Source organism: Castanea sativa, chromosome 12, assembly GCF_040712315.1.
Source record: "Castanea sativa cultivar Marrone di Chiusa Pesio chromosome 12, ASM4071231v1".
NCBI lineage: Eukaryota > Viridiplantae > Streptophyta > Magnoliopsida > Fagales > Fagaceae > Castanea > Castanea sativa.
The window spans coordinates 2786346-2814005 of NC_134024.1; the positions used below are offsets into that span (position 1 = coordinate 2786346).

General features: G+C 33.0%; 2 protein-coding genes across 6 annotated transcripts in view; both read right to left on the reverse strand.

Moving 5' to 3' along the window:
- Positions 1–10283: 10283 nt before the first annotated feature.
- The window catches only part of LOC142618895 (TMV resistance protein N-like), a 69345-nt gene continuing 51968 nt past the window's right edge, over positions 10284–27660 (reverse strand). For 4 of the 5 annotated variants that reach the window (XM_075791948.1, XM_075791947.1, XM_075791945.1 and 1 more), the window contains one exon: positions 10284–10840. The gene's annotated coding sequence lies outside the window, so the exon portion shown is untranslated. The remainder of the gene's footprint in view (positions 10841–27660) is intronic. The other variant, XM_075791944.1, reaches the window with a different exon arrangement.
- Positions 16492–25020, reverse strand: LOC142618843 (TMV resistance protein N-like). Its single transcript, XM_075791876.1, has 6 exons — positions 24044–25020; positions 20483–21575; positions 20116–20331; positions 18160–20015; positions 17521–17636; positions 16492–16639 (listed from the first exon to the last, which is right to left on the reverse strand). The coding sequence occupies exons 1-4, from the start codon at positions 24772–24774 to the stop codon at positions 18171–18173; spliced, it is 3885 nt and encodes a 1294-aa protein (XP_075647991.1). The 5' UTR covers positions 24775–25020; the 3' UTR covers positions 16492–16639; positions 17521–17636; positions 18160–18170.

Genomic DNA, 27660 nt, shown 5'->3' on the forward strand with positions numbered 1-27660 from the left:
TTGTGTTTCTTTGGTTACCCATTTATTAGTTTCTTGATTACTCGCTATTGGTTGTTTAAAGTTCGTGTCTTTGTCATTAGTAGATACCCTTTTGCAGTGTTGGGGGATTCCTGGTGGTTCTTAATTGTGTTTTTATAGATTTGAGTTGCGTTATATGAGAGGTTCTTAATGTTTTTGTTTAAGGATCATTTGGGAATGTGAGCTCTTACCAGTTGGCAATGTGTTGTAACTTTGTGATATGAGTACGACTCTGAATTAAGGAACTTAAAACCTTAGTATTACCACAACAATCATTTCACTCAGCTCTTCAGTCTTCACTACAGTCTTTGTACTCACTTGACTCCTCGCAGTCAGAGTTACCGTGGGCCATAATTTCTAGGAGTCTTGCAATCCTTTTTGGGTGAGGTTTGTCATTAGAGCTTCCAGCCCCATCATAGTCTTCACGGCTTCTCTTCGCTTCGTAACCTTCCGCTGCTTCTCTCAGACATAGTTTGGTTAAGGTCTTCAATGTCCTTCGTAACTCACATTTTTTCACTTGTTCAGCTTTGCTTAAATAATTTCTTTCTACTGACACCACTCGTAAAATTGTATATCGAAATTACGACTTTGGCCTTTGGGTCTGGTTGATTATTATCTTTTTTAAATTAAAAACAAAGACTTGGTATGAATTTGATGGTTTTATTTATTTTAATATTTGGATAGTTTTTTAATATAATTCAAATATTAGGCTAATTTGTAAATTTTTTAAATAATGAATTTAAATAATTTAATAATAATTTTTTATTAGACTTTACCAAATGGCTCCAATCTGACCCTTACAGGTTGGGTTAAGTTGATTTTTAGAGCTATTTTGGGTTATGTTAGCTTGGGTTAGAAATTTTTGGCTTTGATGAGGTCAATATAGAATAAAAGGTTTCTCAAACCTAAGCCAATCATGTACACGCTTTGTTTTTAGTTTGGTCATATCATTTTACTAAAAGCAATTATTTTATATTTTATAGACTAAACTTTTTTACAGGCTATGAAGTTTAAATGCCAACTATGTATTTAACCCTAAAATCAAAAACAAAATATTTGCTTATGCAAATTTAGGATATTTCAAATATCATAACTTTTAAATTATATAGAGACTTATTAAGCCTACATTTAAACAAATCAAACTATTGACCAATTAAACTCACTTCCGAATTATTCGGTCCTATTGGGTCTTGTTGGGTCCATTCGCTCTTATTCGGTCCATATTGGTCTTATTCGGTCTATTATGTCCTCATCGGTCCACTTCTCTTCTATTCGGTACCACTCGGTCTATTCTCTCTATTTTGGTCCTATTCGGTCCACTTCAGTCCATTATGTCCTTTTTGGTTTTCATAAAGCTTGTGTGATAGAAGCGTTGACCAAACAATTCTCACGGTAATAACTCTTTCTATAACGTGTTCCGAGTTTCCCACAATACTTTCTTTCTCTCTGTAACAGCAATTGAATGAAAATGACAACAACGAAGAAGAAGAAGAAGTTGATGTCATCGGCGCCACAAAAGAGTTCCAGGATGATAACGATTGATGATTCCCTTGTCGAGGTAACTACTAGGTCTCTATTTTGTGGGTGCTATTGAGAGAACTCTTGATTACTTTCTTTAAATTGTGTTTCTTTGGTTACCCATTTATTAGTTTCTTGATTACTTGCTATTGGTTGTTTAAAGTTTGTGTCTTTGTCATTAGTAGTATACCCTTTTGCAGTGTTGGGGGATTCCTGGTGGTTCTTAATTGTGTTTTTATAGATTTGAGTTATGTGTTATATGAGAGGTTGTTAATGTTTTTGTTTAAGGATCATTTGGGAATGTGAGCTCTTACTAGTTGGCAATGTGTTGTAACTCTGTGATATGAGTATGACTCTGAATTAAGGAACTTAAAACCTTAGTATTACCGCAACAAACCAAATTATTAGTAGAGGATGAGAACTTCTTCCCATCAGAGAAAACTGATAAACAGAAAAGAAAGAACAAATCTATTCTACTAGTTAATGAGAACTATAGTCTATAATACAATGGCTGACTGGCTGAGTGCGTGTTGGATCTGCTTTTAGCTTTCATCTTTTTAGCATATTTGCTAATGCGCAACTTTTTAAAGTCATTTTTTTCTAGGTACAACTGTAGTACACTAGAGTTTCAAGTGATAGACGATGGCCGGTCCTGCTGTTTCAAACCTTTTCCTTTCATGCATAGCAAGTTAGAAAGACAAATTTGATCAAATTGGGGTCTTGACTGTGTATTTGATTGTTAAGTATAGCTGGAAGGTAGTTAAAGCCAAGTTTAGTAGTTTGGTAGTTTAATTAGTAGCAATGTCTGATTAGTTTGTATTGCTAATGAAGTCTGATTAGTTTAGTAGTTTAGAAGGTAATTATAACCTACATAACTGGTTCCAAAGCTTAATGTCCTCACTTAAACTTGTGTCAATAAGATCAACAACAAACCTGCCTGCTTGATTTCAACAATTCCTAGCATGCAACAGCCAGTATACTTTTTAAACCAAATAAATCACACTGTTAGAAAGAGGCCTTAAAAGCATGTCAAAAGCACAAAAGTCATATTGTAAAAACATGCATAATTTAAGAGCAATGCTATTAATGTTACGAGTTGATGAGAAAATCAAGTGATAGCACCCATTTCCATTCAAACTTGACATTATATATATTCTACCAAACTCCTAAATGTCTGAAAAGAAGATGACGGGAGGAAAAAAAGAAAGAAAAAGAAAAATCTTACCAATAAATTGCAGAGGAAAAGGATTTGTTGCTTCTAATGATTGCAAGCAGACATGTGCCAAAGGCATAAATTAGTCCATAAAAGGTGTAAAGATAACTTCCTCTTCTTCTTTTTGGGTTTGGTTTTCTGATACAATAATGTCAGAAGAGTTGGCTAGTAGTAGAGTCCAAAAATGTTTATAGGACTTTGAAGCAAGAGTAGCCAAGGACCCAACATCTACAGTGACTCTCTTATGCACAACATATATAACCACTAGCGTTCTCCAAATTTGATGCAATTGAGGTCTTCAATCAGCATAACAAGTTGCCAAGGAACCTTCTTTCTCAAATTATCGAAACAAATCTGCAAAAACCAAGCTGTATAGCTGGGCATCTGATCTAGCTGCATGCCATTTGGTTGCATATGGAAGAACAACAACAGACTGCCAGCGCTGGATTTGGTTACATAACCAAAACCACCCTCCATCTCTGCTAGTGTCCCACAATAGTTAGCCACACCTGGACACTTTTGCCTTGGTACTTTCCTGCAGTTACTCTGATCTTGCTGTTGTGCATTAAAGACTTGTGCATACCTGCAAAGCAAAGCATTAGAACTTCTTAAGCAGATTTTTTTGCACCCTTAAACATCAATCTAGAGAACACCAAATATTCCAGTTTTTAAAATTTTGGATCCTCTATCCATTGAGCCAACCACTGCTTCAAAGAGCAAGGAGAAATGAATTTAGTTCTAACGCTCAAATCTAATCCAAACAATACAGCCCAAGCAAGATGCACTTCAGGAATAAATAATCCTAGTTTTCCTCTTTTTTATTGCATAACACTCACTATCACTCACTATGTTTCATTTCACTATTATGTGTTAATGAGTCTTCATGCCAAAACTTCCGCACAAAAGTTATAAACTTCAAAGGAAGCTTCAATCCCCACAGATGCCTCCATCTAAGAGCTATGCCCTTCCCTTGAGAATTCATTACCTGAATTCCCCCCACTTTCAATAATAGCTTAATTATGACCTTATATCAACCATGTGTTACATTGAGGCCATATCAGCTTATTAGTAGCTCCTCACCTTGAGATAGGGGTGGCTAAAAATTGAGCAGCAACTTCAAGAGAGTATTGTTCCCTAACCAAATCCTGTTTCCAAAGACGAAGAGTAAAGATATCTTTAAATACCTATTAAAAGATGCAGATTCTTTTGACTTATCTAAGGGAAACCCCAAATATTATATAAAGATTTTAAAATTTTCAAAAATGAATGACAATGGTTATCAAAGTGTAGCATCATTCCACTGTGAAATTTAATACATTCGAGACTGTGAGAAAACTTAATTTATAGATATAATACAACAATGATAGCAAGTACAATAGGAGGGCTTACCTAAGCAGGCTACCTTCTACATTTTTCAACCTTGTCTACATATTTGCTTGCCTTCTCAAGTCTAAAGTACTGTTAAGACAATTTTGCCTCAGATGTTATGGTCGGTAATATATAATCAAGTTTGTTTTATGGTCAGGTTTCTCTATGTCTACTGCTGTCCTTCAATTCTAATTCTTGTCGAGTCTCTTTAACAAGGTCTAACCCAATTAAGTAAGAGATAGGTCATTTGGTTCATTTCAGCTTTTGCCTGGTTACAATCTAAAATGGGTATGGACAACTTTCAGCCAATAATTTGATTTGCGAGAGTTTTTAAAAAGGTGGAAAAACTTTCTAGTACATCAAGGGGCAAAAGCACAAAAGTCATATGGTATAAACTTATATAATTAAACAGCCGCTTCATATTAAAGGAGTTTTAAATCACTAATCTTATATATATATATATATATATATATATATATATATATATATATATATATATATATATATATATATAACCCAGTAACAAAAGGTAGAGAAAAGGATGTTAGTTGTTACTCTTTAAGTGGGATTGAAATAAGATGCTTCTACACAAGCATTACATAGGACGGTGGCATGAACGATGATTTCCTTTACATTGTAGAATAAAGCAGCACATAGCTAAGGCCATTTATTACTACTTACTATTCAATTTTCAATTATTGTAAATCACTGAACCATCACTGCATGTCTAACAATCGAGCAATATATAGTCATTCATAACACTGTTTTGGTGAGGAAAAATTGAAACTAAATGCTTTTAGCTTTGAAGGCTGTCTCCTGTGAGAACTTTTTATGTAGTTGGTTATCACACATCTATTTACATGAAGGTACAAGCTTAGGTTTCTAATGATGATAGATTAAGCAAAATACCAAAAACATAACTTATGCTGATGCAGATCCTTTTTTTAGTTGACCCATGGATCAATCAATTATGAACAATGTTGACATTATTTTGATATGTCAAGAACTCGGTTGAATGATTTGGTCAATGCTGAAATTTTGCATATCCACATCAATTCCTCATAAAAAAGTAAGTTATAATCAAACTCCTAATGTTTGAAATTTTGAACATTCACCACTGCGACTTGATTGTAGAGTTTGTTGCATTATGAGAATTACAATAACAATGTCCTCGAACAGCTAAGACAAATCATTTTAGTGACTTCTATGATTGTTATCTTACATTAGAATAAAAATTTCAATCTCCACCTATACTAAAAACCAATTGATGTCTTGATCTGATGATAAAGAGTTACCCTCAGGAGCGGACGTTATGTATTAAAACTCTCTAAAAAATAAATAAATAAAAATTTAGAGAAAAAAAAAAGAATAGAAAAATCACCCGGTCTCTTTATTAGAAAAAAGAGCATTTTTTTTGGTTGAATGTTAGCACACAATCATAGAAAACCTTCAACAAGGAAGTTAGATGCCATGTCTAGCTAGACTAATCATTCTGATTGCGATCTATACATGAGTTCATATATATGATACATATAATATGTAATGACAAATTTAATTGAGTGCAATAATAATGTTTGGAGTGCCATGCATATATTGCTTTTGTAATTTTAACAAAAAAGTTTAAAAAGATGCGCTAAAATGCAACAAGAGTGCAAATTTTACCTTGCAATCTATTAGCTAAAAAGCATACAATGGACTGCACTTGTCTTCTTGTCTCTGGGCCATGTGACAGTTTCTCCTCATGAACAAGTCCAACAATCCTACATCAAGGGGGCTGCCAACACAAATCACTGATCCAAAACTACCCTAATCATTTCTTATTTTATAAAAATATGTTTTTTTTTTAAATAATGTTTTTGGATTAAATGAGTTGCTTCAAGAATGGGGGTGACTCTTTTACCAATTGTACCGATCCATAACATTTAATACTATGCGTATTAAATTAGCTAGGTGTACTGCAATGTTATTTGATCAAGGAAATAGAACAGATGAGAGTTGGAATAAGTGCCAATAATGAAGCTAAAGCACGACTAGCAAAATTATATTTTGAACTTAAAATTAGGCTGGGTTTGGAGAGCAACGAATTTGCGTTGCTTTGCACGTCTGTGTTTTTTTCTGTGGGTCTCGTGTACTATTTATAGGACTCGCAAGTATGAAATTTAGCAAATATAACTTTAAAACTGGATTCTACGGTACTAATCACAAATTTAAAAATTATTTTACTACAATATTTTCAGTTTTTAATTTTTAGCAATAAGTAGTTTTCAAACACACCCTTAATGTGTCCAAAGGAAAGGAAAAAAAAGATAATGCAGCTACCAATAAAACTTTAACTATGAAGGAAAAACATTGACTTACACAAAATCAAGAGAGAAAAAGTTAATTAAGAAAAAAGTAAACAAGTTCAACAATCTTCAGGGCCTGTTTGGTGCGTAACCCCAAACTCACATTTTCACATTTTAAATAATATTACACATATTTTTACACACTTTTTCATCTACACGTATTTCAAAAATTACAAAAATCTCATCTCAAATTACTCTACCAAACACCAATGACGCAGTTGTTGGAATAAGTGCCAATACTTTTTTGAATTGAATAAGTGCCAATACTGAAGCAAGTCTATAATGATTCCCTCTTAATTAAAGGTTACACTAAACAGGAATGGACTTAACCTAACATAACATAGAATGCAAGCAATAATAACCCACGTAGCCAAACACAAACCTTATCACCTATGCAAACAAAACAACACTACACCTCTCTCTCTCTGTCTCTCTCTCTCTCTCTCTCTGTGTGTGTAAACTCCGATTGAATAAAAATGGCAATTGGGAAGAAGAAGTTGATGTCATCGGCGCCATGGAGGGACAAAGAGGAAGCCGCCGAAGGGTTTTAAGACGCGAAGCTCAAAGTCACAAAGCAGAAGAGTTCCTGAAACTGAGTCAGTGATGCACGTGCTTCGCAAGGAGAAAGACAAGTCCGAACGCCACAACCATGACAATTACGATGATGAATCCCTCGTCGAGATTGACCCCCAGCTTCGCTACAGCATTCAACGTAACTACCAGGTCTCTATTTTCTTGATTTTCATTTCTGTTTCTTGGTTTTTGTTTTTAATATTTTGCTAACCCAGTTGAGAGAATTCTTGATTTCTTGCTTTAAATTTTGTTTCTTTGGTTACCCAATTCTTAGTTTCTTGATTTCTTGCTTTAAACTTTGTTTCTTTAGTTACCCAATCCTTAGTTTCATGATTACTTGCTTTAAATTGTGTTTCTTTGGTTACCCAGTTGAGAAAATTCTGGATTACTTGGTTTAATTTGTGTATCTTTGGTTACCCAATTCTTAGTTTACTGATTACTTGCTATTGGTTGTTTAAAGTTCATGTCTTTGTCATTAGTAGCGTACCCTTTTGCAGTGTTGGGGGATTCCTGGTTGTTCTCAATTGTGTTTTAATAGATTTGAGTTATGTGTTATATGAGAGATTGTTAATTTGTTTAAGGATAAATTGGGAATGTGAGCTCCTACCAGTTGGCCAATGTGTTGCAACTCAATGATATCTCTACTATAATAAACCAAATTAGAAATACAACTGGGGAAAACCCATTGTAGTAGTGGTTGATAACTTCTACCCAGCAGAGAAAACTGAAAACAGAAGGAAAGAAAGAAGAAGTTTTTATTCTTGTCGCAGATGAGAACTTTTGTCCAATATAGAGTTTCAAGTTGATAGACCCTGGCAGGTCATTTTGTTTTAAACAGTTAGAATAATGGTTAAATGATTAAGTTCACTATTTTCTAACACTTCAAGCTTTTGGGACATCAGATAGTTTAGTATCAAAGTAGGTGGTCTTGAGTTTGAACCCTATCTTTGCTCTACCTTCTCATTAAAAAAAAATGTTAAAAATCAAATCTTTTGGGCTTTATTTATTAAAGGGGAGTATAAACTCACATGCTAGAGAAAGTGTTGCAATAATGGTTAAATGATTAAATCTACTATTTCTTAATAGTTTAAGCTTTTTTTATAAGTGGTAACGCAACTAACATAAGGTTGAAGCCTCTTATTATTGAGGCTTCATATAGTTGATTCTTAATATGCTTGAAGCCTCAATATATGAAGAGAGGTTACATATTTGTGCCTTCTATGATGTAGATCACTGAAATTGATTGAGGGTTTTTTGGTTTGTGTGTAAATGCCATCAATATCCACATTGTTATTATGGGCAAGGGCATGTCTGTAGGATGTATATCAATTAATTGATATGGTCTTTATTGTCATGTTCTGTTTTTCTGTTGATTGACACTTTTATAGCCTATCCATCACTCACTGCTTGGAATTATACAGTTTACATCTATGTTTGTTTGGCTCTCAATAATATTTTTACTCCTCTTTTCTTCTTTCATTTGCTTACTTTGTACAATTTTGCATCTAAATCCATTCATAATTGAGTTTGTGATATGATATTTTGAGTTTTGTGTATGCAGTTTCTTCAACAAGTATTCAGCATTGACACCATTGTGAAACCTCTTTCGCCTGCCATGGCCTACAATGTTTCCCGCAACTTGAACTTCTTCACGCGCATTTTCACGCGGTTCTTTGGTGAGTTTTGATTTCTTTGTGCCATTTATGGGCAACAAAGGTTGAACAAGATAATGATGTCACTCTTAATTACTTTTTAGGGTTCTTTTTTCTAGTCTTCCTTTTATAACTTCACTGGAAGTTACAATGGGCTTGACTCCTACATCTTTTAGAAGGACTAAGAACTATATAAATTCAGGGAATACAATTGGTTTGGAGAGATTTTCAATGTCCAATCATGTATTTTACATTGCAAAACTTTTAAACTTAGAATTGGTAGACATTTAACTTGATTCTATATTTTGGTTTGATCTTTTCAAACAATTGTAAACTTGGTCTCATGCTTATTATGAAAAGAAGAAGAAGAAGAAGCTAATCTTGGTCTCATGATTGCACCCAAGTTCTTTGAAAGTCAAAAACAAAAAAAAAAAATTTGTTTCATGTGATAAAACCTTTGGCATGTTTCCCTTCCATTAATGCATTGATGATTGTTACAAAATAGCTGATTTTTTATGTGTAATGTAGTTTATGTGATTTATTGTATTGCAGATCCAAAAGGTATTGCAAATGCCCAAAAATCATTAGGGATAGGACAGGAAGAGAAAGCTCTCTACGGTCGTTGAAAAAGAGAGAAAAAAAAGGGAAAATGAAGGAGGGCTGCCGGGGGGGGGGGGGTCGGGGTGGGGGAGTGGGGGTTGGATTTAAAAGGCAGTTGAAGACCTATTGCTGATTTTAGATGTAACTGTTTAAAATTATTTTTAATATCCAAAGATTTCTTTTTTTGAGAATCTATAATATCTGAAGATTAAAAATGTAATCTAAAAATTCAGTGGGAACCCTTTCATAAAATTTTTTGACTTTGCAAATGGACTTGCATCATGAGCTATATGAGAGTTTCAATGATGACATTTATTGAACAAAAAAAAAGTACTAATGAGATTTCTCATTAGTAAATGGTACTAATTTAATATGTTTTGCCTAACCTTGGATGAAATCAAATGCTCATGTTTTGCAGCATAGCAGAAATTAACTTTTTTTCTTTCTTTTTTTGCTTCAAAGACTAGATAATTCTGCTCTAAATCCTTTTAAATTGAAAATCAATTAGGCAAATTTCAACCTTCCATTAAAAAACAAAAAATATGCTATTCTAAACTTCATTTATCTTCTTATCATTACCCTCTAGCCAATTTGAGCCAAGTCATGTTAAAAATTATTTAATGTGACTTTGGTTGGAGCCAAAATTTTCTGTTAAAAAATTAGTTAATGTGACCCAAAAGACACAGATGAAATATTTTGGATTATTGTGGGGAAAAATAAAAACAATCGAATTATATAACAACCTTTACATAAGGAAGAGAAATTTCAATTTTTTTATTTACTAGAAGTTTAACGGAACAATCCATTTGAAGGGCACAAAAATAAAAAGCATGTTAATCGGTCAGAGCCATTAGATAGTTAATTCAATTGCTCTTATTTGAATCTAAAAGGAGAGTTGAATATGATTTTCACGTTAAGTACATGAATCTCTTACATGATGTCTTACAATGTTAATGATTGCATGTAGTTGCATGCCATAGCTTAAATTAGTCCAGAAAAGGTGTTAATTCAACTTATTTCTTTTCATCTTCTTTTTTCTTTTTGGGTATGGTTTATCAATACAATAATGTCTGAAGCGTTGGCTGGTAGTAGAGTCCAAAAATGTTCAAAAGAATTTGAAGCAAGGCCCCAACATCTATAGCAACTCTCTTATGCACAAAATATACAACCACTAACGTTCTCCAACTTCCATGCACTTGTGGTCTTCAATCAGCACAGCAAGTTGCCAAGGAAACCTTCTTCTCAAAAATAGGTCCTCCACTCATAGAAATTATGGAAACAAGTCTACAAAAACATGGCTGTATAGCCTTAGTTAATGCTTTCCGAACAGTGGCATCTAGCTGCATGCCATTTGATTGCATATGGAAGAACTGCAACAGCCTGCCGACACTTGATTTGGCTACAAAGCCAAAACCATCCCGTTCACACTATCTCTGCTAGTGTCCCTAAATTGTCAGCAACTCCTACAACCCTCCACAACTTGAAACACCTACCTTGGTACTTTCCTGCAGTTACTTTGATCTGCTTGTTGTGCATTAGAGACTTGTGCAGACCTGCAAAGCAAAGCATTAGCACTTTTTTAGAAGCTACTTTGCACCCTTAAACATCAATCTAGAGAACATAATATATTCCTGTTTTTGAAAGTTTGGATCCTCCATCCACTGAGGCAACCACCGCTTCACAGAGCAGGGAGAAATGAACTCAGATCTAAGGCTCAAATCTATCCAAACAATACAGCCCAAGCAAGATTGCATTTCAAGAATAAATTAACCAAGTTTTCCTCTTCCTCACACAATTACTATCACTCACTATGTTTCATTTCACTATTCTGTATTAATTAGGAAGTCGTCATGCCAAACTTCCACATAACAATTATTAACTTCAAAGGAAGCTTCAATTCCCATAGACGTCTCAATCTAAGAGCTATGACCCTCCAATGAGAATCCATTACTTGAATTCCCCCCTACTTTCAACAGTAGCTTAATTTTGATATCACCATGTGTTACATTGAGGCGATATTTGTTTATTAGTAGGTCCTCACCTTGAGAAAGGGGTGGCTAAAATTTGAGCAGCCACTTCACTACTTCAGGAGAGTATAGCTCCCTAACTAGGTCCTGTGTTCCAAGTCAAAGTGTAAATTTTTGTGTTGACCTTGCATTGACCCATTTTTCAAAAAGATTAACTATTGGGGCAAAACTATTTTCAAACATGTGAGAGAGTGAGACACATGCATGAGTAGATTCTAATGAATCAAAATCTTTTGCTGGTGGTGGTGGTAATGGGATGAATATGCTTTATCATACTTTTATAAATTTTTTTTTAATTTTTTTTTTCCATTTTCTAGGATTAGTACTGTAGTGGAAATTTGATGACAATTACTCCTACACATTTTGCGTAATTTCCTAGTGCCCAGCTATATAAAGTCCTACTCGTATTACTTTTTTTGAGAAGCTATAAACCTATTTTTATTCATATGGCTTTCTTTCTATCTATCTATTCACAATCAAGGTTCCACCATGATGTATCACGTACAAATGCTTTAGTGGAATCTGGAAACTTTATGACTAATACATCCACTAATTAATTTAGTATTAACAGTGTAAAGTAGCTGAAGAAAGTGTTCAAGCAGGTCATATTACTTTAGTTTTCTTTTACATTTATATGAGGTAAAAAGTAAAAATGTCACTAGATAGGATTATATATAATTGCATTGTTTGTCAATTTTTGATCTTTTTGAGTGATGTTGCCATTAATCATTGCCCTTTTGTACAAAGTTCAGACCTTTCACTATGACAAAATGTATGATGATGCTAAGAGAAACTGTGAGCTAATGTTTTATCTGCTTTAAATGCAAGCCTGCAAGGCAATGCTTCTTCCTTAGCTAGATTCGTTTATAATCTAGTAATTTTCTACTTTGCTATAGATAACTCTTGAGTTGCAACTTGCAACTATACTAATTAAGTATAGATACCTTAGTTCAATCCTGTCTCCATTCTTTGATAAATTACTAATTAAGTAATTATTATGTTTTTAGGTGAATATGTAATTTACTATGGTATAAAAGCATGAGATCCTTATTTCAATCCTGTCTCCACTCTATCTTTAATTTAAAATGTTAAAAACCCCACAAGTTGGGCCCTACTTTTTAGAAAGAGGTTTAGGTCTACATGTGAGGGGAAGTGTTAAAATTATAGTTAAATAATTAAATTCACAATTTCCTAACAGCTTAAACTTTTAGAAGAATCAGTAATTTACTAATGTTATCCAAATTTGGCTAGCCTTGTTGATTGACGTTCCAAGCCAACTCTCAGGCTCATGAGCCTTGTGATTACCTGTTGGTATAAAATTTGGGGGGTAGAAAATACCATTTGAGCTACCTAGCTCATTGGCAATTTTGACTATCTATTAACATGCGGAGAATATCAACTAAACATGAACAATTTTTGCTGAAAGTAACTCTAAAGTCCCACTATTGAAACAAATTGGCTATATATTATCCAGACTGCTAAAGTTAACTCTCTAGTAATAGAGTTACAAGCCCAAAAAATGTTCATAAAAGAGTTAGAAGCAAGAGAAACCTGGGCTTTAGCCTCATTAGTGACTCCCATGCATAGCCAATGTATACCACTGGCGTTCTCCAACTCCCTTGCACTCGTGTTCTTCAGTCAGCGCAGCAAGTTGCCAAGGAAGCTTCTTCTTTTCCAAACACAGGTCCTCCAATCTTCCACTAACCAAAACAAGCCTGGAAAAAATGCTTCTCAAACAGTAAGCTTCCACTCGTTTGCATACGGCATTATTGGAAGAGCCAAAAAATTATCTGCCAGCACATGATTTAGCTACATAGGCAAAACAAACCCATTTGCACCTGCTCTGCCAGTGCCCTTCAACTGTCAGCAACACTTGCCATCCTACACGACTTGCCCTGGTACACTCTAGTAGTTACTCTAATCAACATGTTGCGCATCATAGGCTTGTGCATACATACAAAAAAAACCTTTACTGAGCATTAGCACATCACAAGTACACTGTTTTGCACCCTCGTCCCTCAAACATCATTGTGTTGAGGGTATACAGCCCAAGCAAGACTGTGCTTTAGGAATAAACGATCCAAGTTCTCTTCCTCATTGCATAAGACACTTGGTTTCACTCACTATGTTTTGTTGTATGAGGACATAGCAGCTTATCAGTTACTCAACAGCTTGAGATAGGGATAGCATAAATTTGAGCAGCCACTTCTGGAGAGTACAGCTCTCTAATCAGGTCCTGTTTTCAAGCCAAAGTGTAAAGATAAGTTTAAATACCTATTAATAGTAGTAGCTTATTTTGACTTAATTGAGGGATTACAAAAGTATGGGTTTTATAACCTAGCAAAATAATATTTTTTGTATTATTGAAAAAGATTGATACACACATGCATGACTAAACTTAAATTCTGGACAAAACACATCAAAATAAAACTGTAGGATCTTTCCACTACAAAATACAATACATCAGGCTAAAAAGACTACCAAGCAGAAAAATATGAAAACTTATATTCTGAATGTAACGCATCAAAACAATGATAACAATTAGAGCAAGGCTTATCAATCAAAGCAGGATACCTTCTCTATTTTTCAACTTTTTCTGCATAGTTGCTTGCCTGATTGAATATGCACCAGAGAATTAGGTTAGTAATTTATGGCTAAGTTTGTTGTATGCTCAGGTTTAATTTCTGTTATCCTTTGATTCTAATTCTAGTTGAGTCACTTTGATAGGGTAGCCAAGCTAAGTTACCTATGGAGATAAGTCTTTTGGTTTGTTTTATCATGTGAAATGAGCATGAACAGTTTTGCCCTGCTCGTGATCTGATATGGGTAAGTACAAATTTCAGTCAATAATTTCATTTCGAGTTACAGGTATAAAAGTTAGAAAACTTCAAGAACATCAAGAGGAAATAGCACAAAATTTATTTGGTAAAAGCTTAAACAATTAAAGAGCAGTACTACATATAAAAAGAGTTTTAAACTATTATTATTAAAATGTAACGGGGCATTTACATGTGGTAGTACCTGTCTACTAAATTATATATATAAGAAAGCACAATAGAAAAAAGATATGTCACAGGGCACCTATTAAACTCCTAAATCTCTGAAGTAAAAGAGGAAGGAGAAGAAAGAATGAACGAAAGAAATATCTAAATAAGAAATCAAAGGAAGAAAGATATGACACTTTAAAAATGAAATTCAAATATGATAAAGGTCTCACCAATTCTTCTCCACAAGCATTACATGGGAAGATGAAGTCTTTGATGATTTCCCAACATTGAATAAAGGCATCAGATGGCTAAGGTCATTTAGTAATAGATCCAAACGCGCTTCTCTTATGGTAAATCACAGATCTGACAAGACATGTCTAACAATTGAGTAATATGCAGTCATTCACAACATTTTTTGGGTGACACATAAAATTGGACTAAATGCTTTTAACTTTGAAGATTGTCTCCTATGAGAGCTTCTCAATTAGTTGGTGATGGCAAATCTATTAACATATAGGTACAAGCTTAGGTTCCCAATGCTGATAGTTTAAGCAGTTCACCAAGAATATTATTGCTGCTGAAGCAGACCTTTCTCTGTTGATCAATGAACTGATCCATTGTCAACAACATGACAATATTTGGATATATCAAGAACATGGTAGTGACTTGGTCATTGAAGAAATTTTGCATATCAAAATTAAATCCCTATTAAGGAAAGTTATGATCAAGCTCCTCATGGTTGAAAATTTTGAACCATCACTAACCATGATTTGATTCTAAAGATTGTTTGCATTATGAGAATTGCAATAACAATGTCCTCAAACATGCTAATACAAGTCATTTTAGTAACTTTATGATTGTTGTCGTACTTTTAAATAATATAAATTCAGAGAAAAGCAAAAGCAAAAAATGAAAAGAAATGAATAGAAAAATCAGTTATTCTATTAATCAGAAAAAGAGCATCTGCTTTGGTTTCAAGTTAGTAAACAACCCTAAAAAACCTTCAACAAGGGAGGAAGCTAGACACAACCTCTAGGAAGACTAATTATTCCAATACGATCAATTGTCAAGAATGTCGATATTTGGATGTATCAAGAACTTGTTTTAATGATTTGTTCTTTACAGATATTTTAAATATCCAAATTAATTCCTCATAAAAGTTATCATCAAGTTCCTCATTGCGGAAGATTTTAAATTTATAACTACATTTGATTGTAAAGTTTGTACATTTTAGAATTGGAATCCTGATTGTCTTAAGCTATATAGCAAGTGGATTGGGGAAAAGTTATATAACTGTTGTCATACTTTAAATTAATAAGAATTTTCTGAGCAAAACAAAAATAAAAGGAACAAGAACTAGAACAAAAAATGCAGCTGTTCTCTTAAACAGAAAAAAAAAAAAAGAAAAAAAAAAAAAAGAAAGCATTTTCTTTGGTTGAAGGTTAGTACACAACTTTAGAGAACTTTCAGCTAAGGAGGAAGCTAGATGCTACCCCAAGCTAGACTAATCATTCTGACTGCAATCTATGCATGACTTCACATATATAATATGTAATGAGATAAAAAATAATTTTGATTGTAATGTTTGCAGTGGCCTGCATATATTGTTTTTGCACCTTGAAAAATTTTAAAACAATGACGAGAGAAGTTAAAAAGCATACAATGGACTGCACTTATCTTTTTGTCTCTTGGCCATGTGACAGATTCACCTCATGAAATAGTCCAATGATCCAACATCAAGGGGGCAACCAGCACAAACAAGTAACACAATCACTAAACCAAGATGACCCTAATCATTGTTTATTTCATAAGATTCTGTTTTTTATATGCGTATCAAATTAGCTAGGAGTATTGCTTTGTGTTTTATGATTAAGGAAACAAACCAGAAGGGAGTTTGAATAAGTGCTAATAATTAACTAAGGTACAGCTAGCAAGAAACTTTTTTGAAGTTAAAATTAACCCAAAAGAGTACAAGTATATGCCAAAGGAAAGGGAAAGCGATGATGCATCAACCAACAAAACTCAAATTAAGAAGGATGGTGACTTACATGCGATAGAGAGAAAAATGTTGATCAACCTTCTAGGTCACTTCACAAAATTCCTTCCAATGAAAAAATCTCAGGTCACTAATCACTCACTTGACTCCTCACAAGCAGCTATGGACATGCATATTCTCTATTTTTTTAAAAAAAAAAATTGGATCCCAGCTATTTCCATCCCCTACCCTTGCAGCTCTCCTCCAACAGGATTGGTTGCAGTTGAACCCTCTCTAAAGGTCTGGATTTGCTTTTCTTGCTGCTGTTGAGGCTTTTCTTTGTTTTTTGAACTATTAGTTACCCTGCACATTGAAATCAAACAAAATTTCAAAAAACATGGCCACATTAGTGGCAGAGAAAGACTCTTTCTTCACGGTTGCCTTGTTCCTATAAATACTTTAAGTTCTCTAAATTGCCCTGATTTCTCTTCATCCATGCCTGAATCAAGTAAGGTTGAATGAAATTAGTTCTAATGGACAGATCAAACCAAACCAGATTTCTATAGATGACAAGGGAAAAAAATAAGGTCTAAGGTTTCTGCATCTTTGAGTCTTTGACACACAGGAAAAAAGTCCTCACAATTCTTCTCAATTCTGCCCTCACAAGAAGAAAATTCAATAAAATCCTCCAAAGAACGACAATAATTTTAGAAGGTGATTGTAACCTACAAAATGGCTCCAATGCTCAAGGTCTTCACTTATGGTTGTGCTAGTGAGATAAAAAAAGGACCTGCCGGCATGGTTTCTATGATTTCTGCTAAGCAACAACCATTATCCTTTTCAACTAAATAAGCACCAGATTTAAAATGAGACCTTATGAGCTTGTCAATAACACAAACATGAATTTGTAAAATTCTCTAAAAATCATTTTGGCTATAGAGTTTTCAAACGAATCCAGAATTCCACCCGGGCTAAAAGTATCTTTGACTAGCACATCTGCCACAACATTTACAGAAACTAAACAGTTTCATAGGACACCCCTTTATTGACATGCCAAAAAATTGGAACCATATGTATATACTAGGATGTCTATAAAGGTATATTATCAATTTACTATGAGAGGTAATAAATCAGGCTAAAATGGCAAAACAATGACGAAAATGTGACAAAACTTAAATTGTAGGCATAATGCATCAAAATGACAATAACAAGTAAAGTGGGGTTTACAAATCTAAGCATACTACCTTCTCCAATTTTCAATCTTGTTAAATACTTACTTGCCTGCTTGGGTCTAATTACTATAAAGATGAACATGTGAGATGGGCATGGGTGGTTGAACTTGGTCATGATCCGAAACAACCTGGAAAATTTCAAGAATATCAAGAGCCAAAGAACAATAATCATATGTCAAACACTTCCATAATTAAAAAGCAATTATAAAATGAGTTTTAAAGTATTAATATCACAGATAAATGAGGTAATTATATTACAGATGGAGGCAATACATGTGATAGGCTATAGCACCCTTTCCATTCAAACTTGACATTATATATATTCTGTTAAGCTCCTAAATGTCTGGGGAGGAAAAAATAGAATAGGAAAAAAAAAGTCTAGCTAAGAAAATGCAAAGGTAAAAGATATGTCTATTTAAGATGAGATTTGGCAGCAAAAACTTCCAGTTTTGATGTTTACTCACTTTTAATCACATTAAAAGCATGCTTTTAAAACACCAACAAAAGCATTTTCTTGCCATTCTTTATTGTCAAACCACTAGGAGTCTCATTGACAACTCTACTCAAACATGTGGTGGGCAATCCATTAAAAAATGTACACTAAAAGAAAAAGAAAATGCAGAAACCAACAGGGGAAAGACAGTGACTTACTGAAAAGTTGATTAACCATCAGGGTTACGTTCATTAGATTCTTCACAATCGCTTAACTCCTCATCGCAGTCCTTGTACTCACTTGACTCCTCAGAATCAGAGTTACCATTGGTTTCTGTGTGCCTTTTAATCCTTTTTGAGCTTCCTTCTCCACTGGGTTCAGCCCCATTATAATCATCACGACTGCACTTGACTTTGTGACATTCCACTGCCACTGACGAATTGTCGAAATTATGATGGAGAACATCCATGCCATCATAAGGAGTGATGCTGCTGTTGCTGTACTGTACCATTGATCGGTCAAGATCTTCTATGTCTTTCATACGGATCCCCCATTTTTTTACCTTCGAACTTGAATCAGCCATTTCAATTTTAATTCTAATCTGACTGAATCCATTCACGTCTCCTTCCCATAATAATTTATTTGATTCCTCATCGAAGAATTGAGGAACCACATAGACTAGTGAAACGTGATCTGATGAAACCTTATAAATTGAGGGATAGTAATTAATAAGAATTCTTTTTCCATTGGCTATCAAATAATAACTAAGACGGGAGGTGAATTGATATGGATCATCATTTGTACAAAACACAACGCAAATAGCAATTCCCACGTTCTTACACAAATGAGAAGGTTGTTTTATGTTCACTTCATTCCCCATGCTTTGGTGGCTAAACCACTCAGGAATTTCACTTCCAGGAATAACAATGACATATGGATAATAATGGTAGGGTTTTAGGACTGGGAGAGGGAGAGAGGGAGAGAGCTTGAGGGATTTTTTTATCCCTGAGATAAACCAGTCTACGCAGCTTTGATTATCAGCCAATTGAAAGCAATTTTGAAGATAGAGAGATGGTTCCAATGAATCACTTCGTTTTAATGGATCTGGTAACATTTCCAGTGAGATACAACCTTTTGCCTGAATGAGTCGAATATTCAATGGAAGCTTTGGCAATGATCGAAGACTTGTGCAATTATTCAAGTACATCTCTTGCAAATTCGAAAGTCGAATGATGCTTTCAGGAAGGCAAACAAAATCATTTCCACTTAGATCCAACAATGCTAAAGAGAATAAGGAACCAATATCATTGGAGATTGCCTTGAAATTGCAGTCTTTTAAATCCAAGCCGAACAAAGAATACACAGGTGATAGAGATAGAGAAGAGAATAGCAAGTCAATGGGATGAGGAATTGTTGGCGTTGAATAAAACGGGAGGAGCTCATACCTCGATTTATTAGATGATAACCCCTTGCATCCTCTGAAATCTAGCCAATCAAGATGTTTTAAGAGACCAATGGAAGAAGGGACCTTTCTTATAGCAGTTTCGCTCAAAAACAACATTCTTAGACTTTCGGCATTCCCTAGGTTCTCTGGCAGTCTATCCAGTTTTGAGCATCCCTCAAGATTGACTATTGCAATCCGCTTTAAATTAAAAATGGTATCAGGTAAATGCACAAGATTTTTGCAATTACGTAAATCCAACCAAAAAAGGTCAGTCAAATGCTCAATTGACGTGGGTAGTGTTGTAATCGCAGTACCACTCAAATTAAGGCCGTGTACACGTTTCATGTTTCTCCCAAATTCTGGAATTTTTGTTATTTTTGAGCAACCAGAAAGTCTAAGTTCCGTGAGACACTCCATTTCAAACTTGCTTGGAAGACATCTGAGGTTCTCGCACCTATCTAAATTAAGAATAGTAAGCTTTTTATGAATTCCAATTGATTGGTGAATCCTACGTAAATTTCTACAATCTTCAAGAACCAAACTCTCAAGATTTGGGATTTCATTGATGTCTGGGGTTTCAATAAGTTTTAGAGATCTACTCAGCCCAATGAATTTCAAATTCTCAAAACTCTGTTAAAAGCCAAAAAAGAAAAAGAGAGTAAAATAATTAGTTTCTACAAACAAACTTATTATATATATAAAAAAAGTAGTATAAGGGTACCTAAATTACCTTTGATTGGGAACTTGATGTCAACAATTTTGAAGGGTACCCTCTCCAATCAAGAACTCTTAAGCTATTAGGAAGATGTTTGAGATCATACATAAGTTGAACACCACAAATTTTAAGCAATTTTAGATCTCCCATCTTTGAAAAGGCTTTAGGATTCCAATATACCTTTTTTGGTTCATGCAACTTTAGTACTATGCCTTGAATTGCCTCCGTTCCCTATTAATAAGAATAAGAGAGATTAGTATAAAATGTATTATATTATTGCTAGACTAATATAATTTAAACTCCATATCATTCTTTATAAAAAAAAATATATGTTGAATAATAAAATAAGATATATGCTTAGTTTATTTCGATAACCCCTTACCGTATTTTTTGTCAACACATTGTCAATATCTACAAACAACCACAATCTACTATGTTTCCCGGGGTCTTTAGGGCACTCTTGATGAACTATATCTCGGCCCAATTCTTGTAGTAAATCATGCATCCACAATTGATTTTCATGCAATTTTACTAGAGATTTATCAATGAGAACCCTTAATCCAATTTTAGGATAAAGCCCAAGATCGTCTAGTATTTTTATGACAAAATCTGGATACATGTGATTAAAAAAACATGCAATATTTAAGAAAATTTCCTTTTCTATTGGTTGTAGTCCATCAAAACTTATTTGAAGCACATCGAGAATTCTTCTTTCAGGAAATTCGGTGAGCCTATTCAGTTCACTTTCCCATTCATCAATGTTTTTTTTGCACAAGAAAGAACCCAAAACTTCAAGGGCCAAAGGAAGCCCCTTAGAATAATCTACAAAAGCTTGAGATAGCTTTTCATAATCTTCAGCTGGATGGTCCTTTTTAAAAGCTTTCAAACTAAAAAGTTTAAGAGCTTCATCATGATTCAATACTTCAGCCTCATATATTTCATTTACTTCAGGATTCACCAACAAATGCTTATCTCTTGTTGTTATCATAATTCTACTACCTGAACCAAACCAACAATGCTCCCCAGCTAAATTCTTCAATTGGTCTAATTCATTTACATCATCAAGAACAAGAAGAATCTTTTTGTTATGTATCCTATTCTTGATCATTTGAACTCCATCATCGACATCTTGTAGATTCAAATTTTCTAGCATCAAAAGTTCTTTCAAAAGTATTTTTTGTAACTTACATAAACCACATTTTTTAGATTCTACCCTAACATTAGCAATAAAACAGCAAGCTTCAAAATGATTGGAAACCATACTATAAACAACTCTTGCAAGAGTTGTCTTACCCATTCCTCCTGTCCCCCAAATTCCTATAATGCGAACATCATTTGACTCTATAGCTAAGTATGACTTCAATTTCTCCACTCGGGATTCTATTCCTATTAGTCCCATTGTATGTGCTGAGAATGTATTTCTCAATATATTTAATATCTCTCGCACAATGTCTTGGATACATTCTGCCTCAGACCTACAAAGAAGAGAGAACAATAAGTTGTGAATCTGAATTTACGAGGACAGGATATATCCAACAAAAAAATTATGTAGACATGTGGCATTAAGTTTAGTTGGTTAAATCTGAAATTGGGTTGAATTTATGTAATTGAATGCCTCTTTTTTTCTTTTCTTTTTTATAATAATGTAAATGAATGCTTCAAGCCAAAATCCAAAGAACTACCCGTATTTTAACTATACAATTAGAAGAAGAAGAAGAAAGCCTACAAAAGAGAGGGAAGAGAGCAGCTGCAAAATATTTAGAAATGAGGAAATTTAATGTCATCATCCAATCCTATTTCTTATGATAGCAATGGTCATTATCCTTGTTGGCCATTGAACAGTGGAAAGCCAACTTAAAATTACACCTACTAGAACGTGTGATCTAATAGCGGAATTATTTTGATTGTCAGAATATTAATCTAATTAGGAGTTGTGTTAGAGTTATAAATTACATAATTCCCATAAGGCTTGGATTGGTTTCAAATTAACCTTCAATTTCTAAAATTTCAACTAAAACCATTAACCTTTTTAATTGTTTCGATTTGTGCCCTTAATAAGTTACTATTGACTAAAAATAACAAAATTTGAAATAACTTTTGACTCAAACCTATCTTTAAAAAAAATCATTCCATGTGAAATTATAAGATATTTGGTACAATATATGAGAGTTTTAGAATTATATAACAATTAGTCATTTAGTTATTGGCACCAAAACATTCACATTAAAATTAGATATTATATATATAAGCTCATCTCAAAATCATATCATACATATACTATAATAATTAAAATTAGAGTAAATTCCACCAACATTCCTCAAATTTTATCAAGAATCAAGATGACGCTCCTCCCATACATTTATATAAATAACAATCTCTCCTCTTGAGGTTTTTATAGATCCAAATATATAAGTGGGACTTTACACACTATTCCTCTTCTTTTACCATATTCATTGATGAACCCATTTAAAAGTTCATTCTTGATAAATTTCCATGTTTTTTTGAGTGTCCTCAACTCATTGCCATTTTCTTTACACATTGTACCATCTCATGTGACCCTTTTAATCTCAAATTCCATTCTTATATCTTTGAGCTATTGCTATTGCATTTGTGAAACTCCTTTGATCGTATTTGTACACTATCCGTATTATAATTCGTTCGCGTTGTGGAAGTTGTGATGTTGTGATTTTAATTGGCAGTTGTTTATTTTCTAGTGACCCTATCGATGGGGGCAGTATGTGGGTGTGACCCATCCTGTAGGGACTATACACATGACATGACATCTTAAATGTCTTATTTGTGATACTAAGTTTATTCTTTGCTATTCATATGATATGAGCTATTGTTTCTATATACATAGCTAATTTTTATGTTAACATCTATTGAATTTATTAACATACTATGAGTCACCCATGTTGATTTTGGAGATAAGATGAATTACTATGTGCTTTGATTTTGAGATTGAATTTATTTGTTTTAGAGTTTTCTATTGTGGGTAAAATATAGACTTTTTGAATTGAACTTTTTGGCCTTAAAACTTGTTTTTAATTCATGCATAAATGTCAATGAAAAATTCTATAGTGTTCTAAAGAATTGGTTGTTATCTTCTTTATATTTTTATATAAACTCAATTTTCATAACATATTCATTATTTGAAATTTTAAACATTAAGTAATTTCATTCTGTTAAAATTAACAAAAATTACGTTCAAATGTAAATCAAACTTAAGTATATAAATAGTCAAATTACCCTTTTCTTCAAAATAAAAAATAAAATCAAGGAATTCATAATAAAAAATTGCATACTCTATTCAAAGTTATCATTACAAATTATTGTTAAAGAATTAACAAAAATACTAAAATGAATATCAGTTGTATTAAGCTTAGATATGAATGTTTAATATTTATCTAATTGTATTTATTCTTAAATGTGTCCGTGAATATGTAGAGTTACAAGTTAGTAAAAAGCTTATTTGGAGATATTTTTTTAATAAATTTTTATTTTCCCTAATTTTTATAACTATCATTAACTCCTCCACTTTATATGTATGTATGGATAGTTTGATTTTAAGAGATAGCCACCTCTTTATACCTCTGTGTTTTTCTCACACTTTCCAACATTTTATTATTATTATCCGACATTTAAGGTCATGATATTTTGTTCTTTCAAATTCTATAATTTTATTTCTTATTATTTAATGAATATTGTTTTCCTAAATTAAAAGCGAAACCATCAAATTCTTTTCTTTTTTTTTTTGAGAAAAAAAAATCCTATTTTATTGATACAGTATAGATTACATAAGAAGTATAATGTTCACATATTAAATGTGGAATATACTGTAGTCAAAATCTTGAGTATATGTTTGGCAGTATAATTCACATGGTAAATATAGGGAGAGATGTTTGACACATACGGAAGAAAAATATATCTCAAATTAAATTACCTATCTTGTAAGTGCCACCCAGAGAGATTGCCCGCTTCTCTCAAAGCATCTCTCCATTTTTGCACTTTCTTTATGTTCTCCTCAAAACGTTCTTCGTGTTTAGCAAAAGCTTGTGCAAAAGTTCCAATTTGTTTTCGTATATCAGATGGATCCACATTATAAAAAATTGGTAAAACTGTCATTCCCGTCTCTTTCACACATCCAATGATCTTTGCAAGTTCATCTAGGCACCATGTAGAAAATGCATAGTTTCTTGAGAATATGACAATAGCAAGCCTTGATTCTTCTATTGCTTTTGAGAGCTCTGGTGAAATTGATTTTCCTCTCTCTAGTTTTTCGTCATCTCTAAAAGTGAAAATACCCTTCTGTTTCAAAGCTAAATATAGATGGTCTGTAAAATTATTCCGGGTATCCTTGCCTCTAAAACTTAGGAACACATCATATTTCCATCGAGGTGTAAAAGAAGAAGATGATGATGGTGAGAAGGCTCTTCCAGTGCTCATGGAAGCCATTGAAATCATCCTAGAAAATCTTGAACCAAAAATTAGATAAAAAGTACAATCAGTCAAAATTGAAGAAACAAAGTACTTAAAATGAAAATAGATTGGCGAAGAGGACAAACAATTTGCATAAATATCCCCGAGGTTTGGGTCAATTTCAAAACACACCCTCTGTGCTTTTAATTTTGTATTATACACCTTAAGGCTTTCAGTAATGACCCATAAATCCATGGAAACGCCACCAAATACAAATAGCCCTCAAACCAATACCGCCCGTTTGCATTTCAAGAATTTGTTTATTAAACTTTAATTTAGAAAGAATTTTTATTATTATAATTCGTTACAAACAATAATTTTTTTAATGATTATATGATAAAATGGTCACGTGCACTATACATGATCACTTGAAATAAGAATTTTGTCATTACCGAAATGAACAATACAAAATTAAAAGTGCAGGGAATGTGTTTGCAATTGAACCAATCTCATTCGGTCTTTTTAAATTTTAACTAAAGTTTTGTTTATACTTTATATTACTTTCTCTAGCTTTTTTTACTTGCTTTAGTGAAATTTTTTTATTTTTGAGTGCTTTAGTGGAAATTTGATGACAAGGAATTTCCTGGCGGCTATAAAGTTGTATTTATAGTATTTATATTGATTTTTTTATCAACAATAAAGATTTTTTTTTGAGACGGGACAATAAGTTCTATTCACTTAAAAAAAAAAAAAACTATAAGGTTTTATTCATATTGCTATCTTTCTATATATTCCAGATGCCATTGATCGTGATGTGACACGCATAAACGCTTAAGGGGCTTTTGGTTCGTCGTGATGTTACATTACACCGTAATTTTACGTTATTGTAATCTTATATTAATGTAATCTCAATACAAGAATACAATATTACATTGTTTAGAAATGTGATGAGATTAAGGTAGTGTGATATATTTTGTAATTTTAAATTATGGTAATATTAAAAAAAATAAAAAAAAAAACCAAAATTTTAATGTTACATTATCGTAATGTGTATTATTAAGGGCATATTGCAGTTAACCGAACATGCCTAGTAGAATCTGAAAACTTTATGACTAATAATACATCCACTAATTAATTTCGTATAAGCAATATGTGAAGAAAGGTACAAGCAGTGCATAATTACTTTATTTTTCTTTTTTCTGCCTACCTAATATTGCATTTCAGATCGTTGATAAAGACAAAGGTTACTTTGTTTGCACTCTATTTCTATTTTTTTTCTTTTTTGGAAAAAGACATGTTTGGAGCCTTCAGTCATGTCAAGTTTATAATTTTTTCAACCCATATAACCCAACCCAACCCACTATGCATATGAGTTTATTTTATATTCTTTCTTTTTTTTAGTTTGATTAATTTTGGTATTTTGATAATTAGATTTGATAAATTTAAAATTTTGGAATATAATTGAAGTATATTATATAAAATGTAATACTTTATTGAAAAAAAGTGTTTAAATTATTACTGAAAGCCAAAGGCAGCATCCTTGCCTCTTTGTCGCCTCTCACTACTCAAAACTCGAGAGAAATTAGTTATAATTTATTAGTCTATTTTCAGCTAAATCTATTCTGTTCGCCCTCATTCCTCCTTCAATCCAAATGGGCCCTTAGGGTATGTTTGGTTGGGTGGATTTTAGGGAGGATGAAAAAAAAAAAAAAAAAAGGAGAGAAAAAGGGAGAGAAAACACTTTTGATGGTTGTTTGGTTAGAGGGAGAGGAGGAAAAAAAATTGGTGGGGTTAGAGTATTTTCTCCCCGAGCCCACCAAAATGTTTTATCCTCAATTTGGGAAAAAACACCATGCTAGCCTAATACTAGATTTACCCCTCTTTTCAGTGTAATGACTATGCATATTGTTTATGCATTGAACTACGTTCACATTGTGTTCTTTTTTTTTCTTTTCAATGTCTTGCTTTATTCTTCTTCTTCTTTTTCTGAATTCGTATTGCATTTTTATTCAAAAGCTTTAAACAGTTGCTTTTGCATATTTGGCTTTTTGTTTTTCCCTTTTTTTAATCAACGGTGGTGTTATCAAATGGGGGGCTTTCACTCTTTTTATTTTATTTTATATATTTAAGAAAGCACCTCTAATTGTTATATATAAATAAAATAACAAAAAATAATAATATAATATTAATAGTATATTAATTTTTATAATATGTTATTCTTTTAATTTTTATTGATAATAAGTATTTTTTTAATGATTGGAAGGAAATTATTTCTTATATTATGTAATAGGGGTATGAGAGTAATTTTATACAAACTTTATTTTCTATCTTTTCACTTTTCTTCTCAACCCAGTAAATGAGTTTTTCATCTCTCCACTTTTCTTCCCCTCAAACCAAACATACAAGAGAGAAAACTAAATTTCTTCTATCCTTCCACTTTAATTTCCACTCCTCAAACCAAACGGACCCTTAGACTCCACTTTATGAGCCCAATTTCTCACAAAATTTTAAACCTAATTTCTATATTGAAGAGCTGTGGAGTGACCTAAAAGCCTAGAGCTAAGACCTTCTCAATTCTATCAAACTTCTCCCTCTTTAATTGCCAATTCCATTTGAAGAGACTAAATCCAATACGCACAAAGAAACCTTTTAAGTTCTTGGTGCTATTTGGGCCCCGTTTGGTAAGCATACTCAAACACAAAACAACACATTTTAAACACACTTACACACATTTCAACACACTTTTTCCTTCACATGTATATCAAAAACACTCAAACAACATTACTCAAACTACTCTACCAAACATTGAAGCAATTCCTAAATCTCTAAGGGGCCTTTGAGTGGCTAAGGAGACTTTGTCTTGATATTGGTGGTTAATTTTGCAGATCCAGAGACTAACTTAAAAAAAAGATTTGAGAAATTAGTTGCTAGTTGTTGCTGGAGGCTCAAGTACATAGTCATTACTTAACTTACCAAGTTTTGTTAAGTGATTTGTATTGCAATTATTCTGGTTTGGTGGATTGTTTGGTGCTACAGGTCTTGAGAGTTTTTTTTGCCCAAATTTCGGGTTTTTCTCTTTGAAAACACTGTGTGGGGTGTTTGTGTTGTGATTGGGATTTATTGTTGTGTTTAATGTCCACG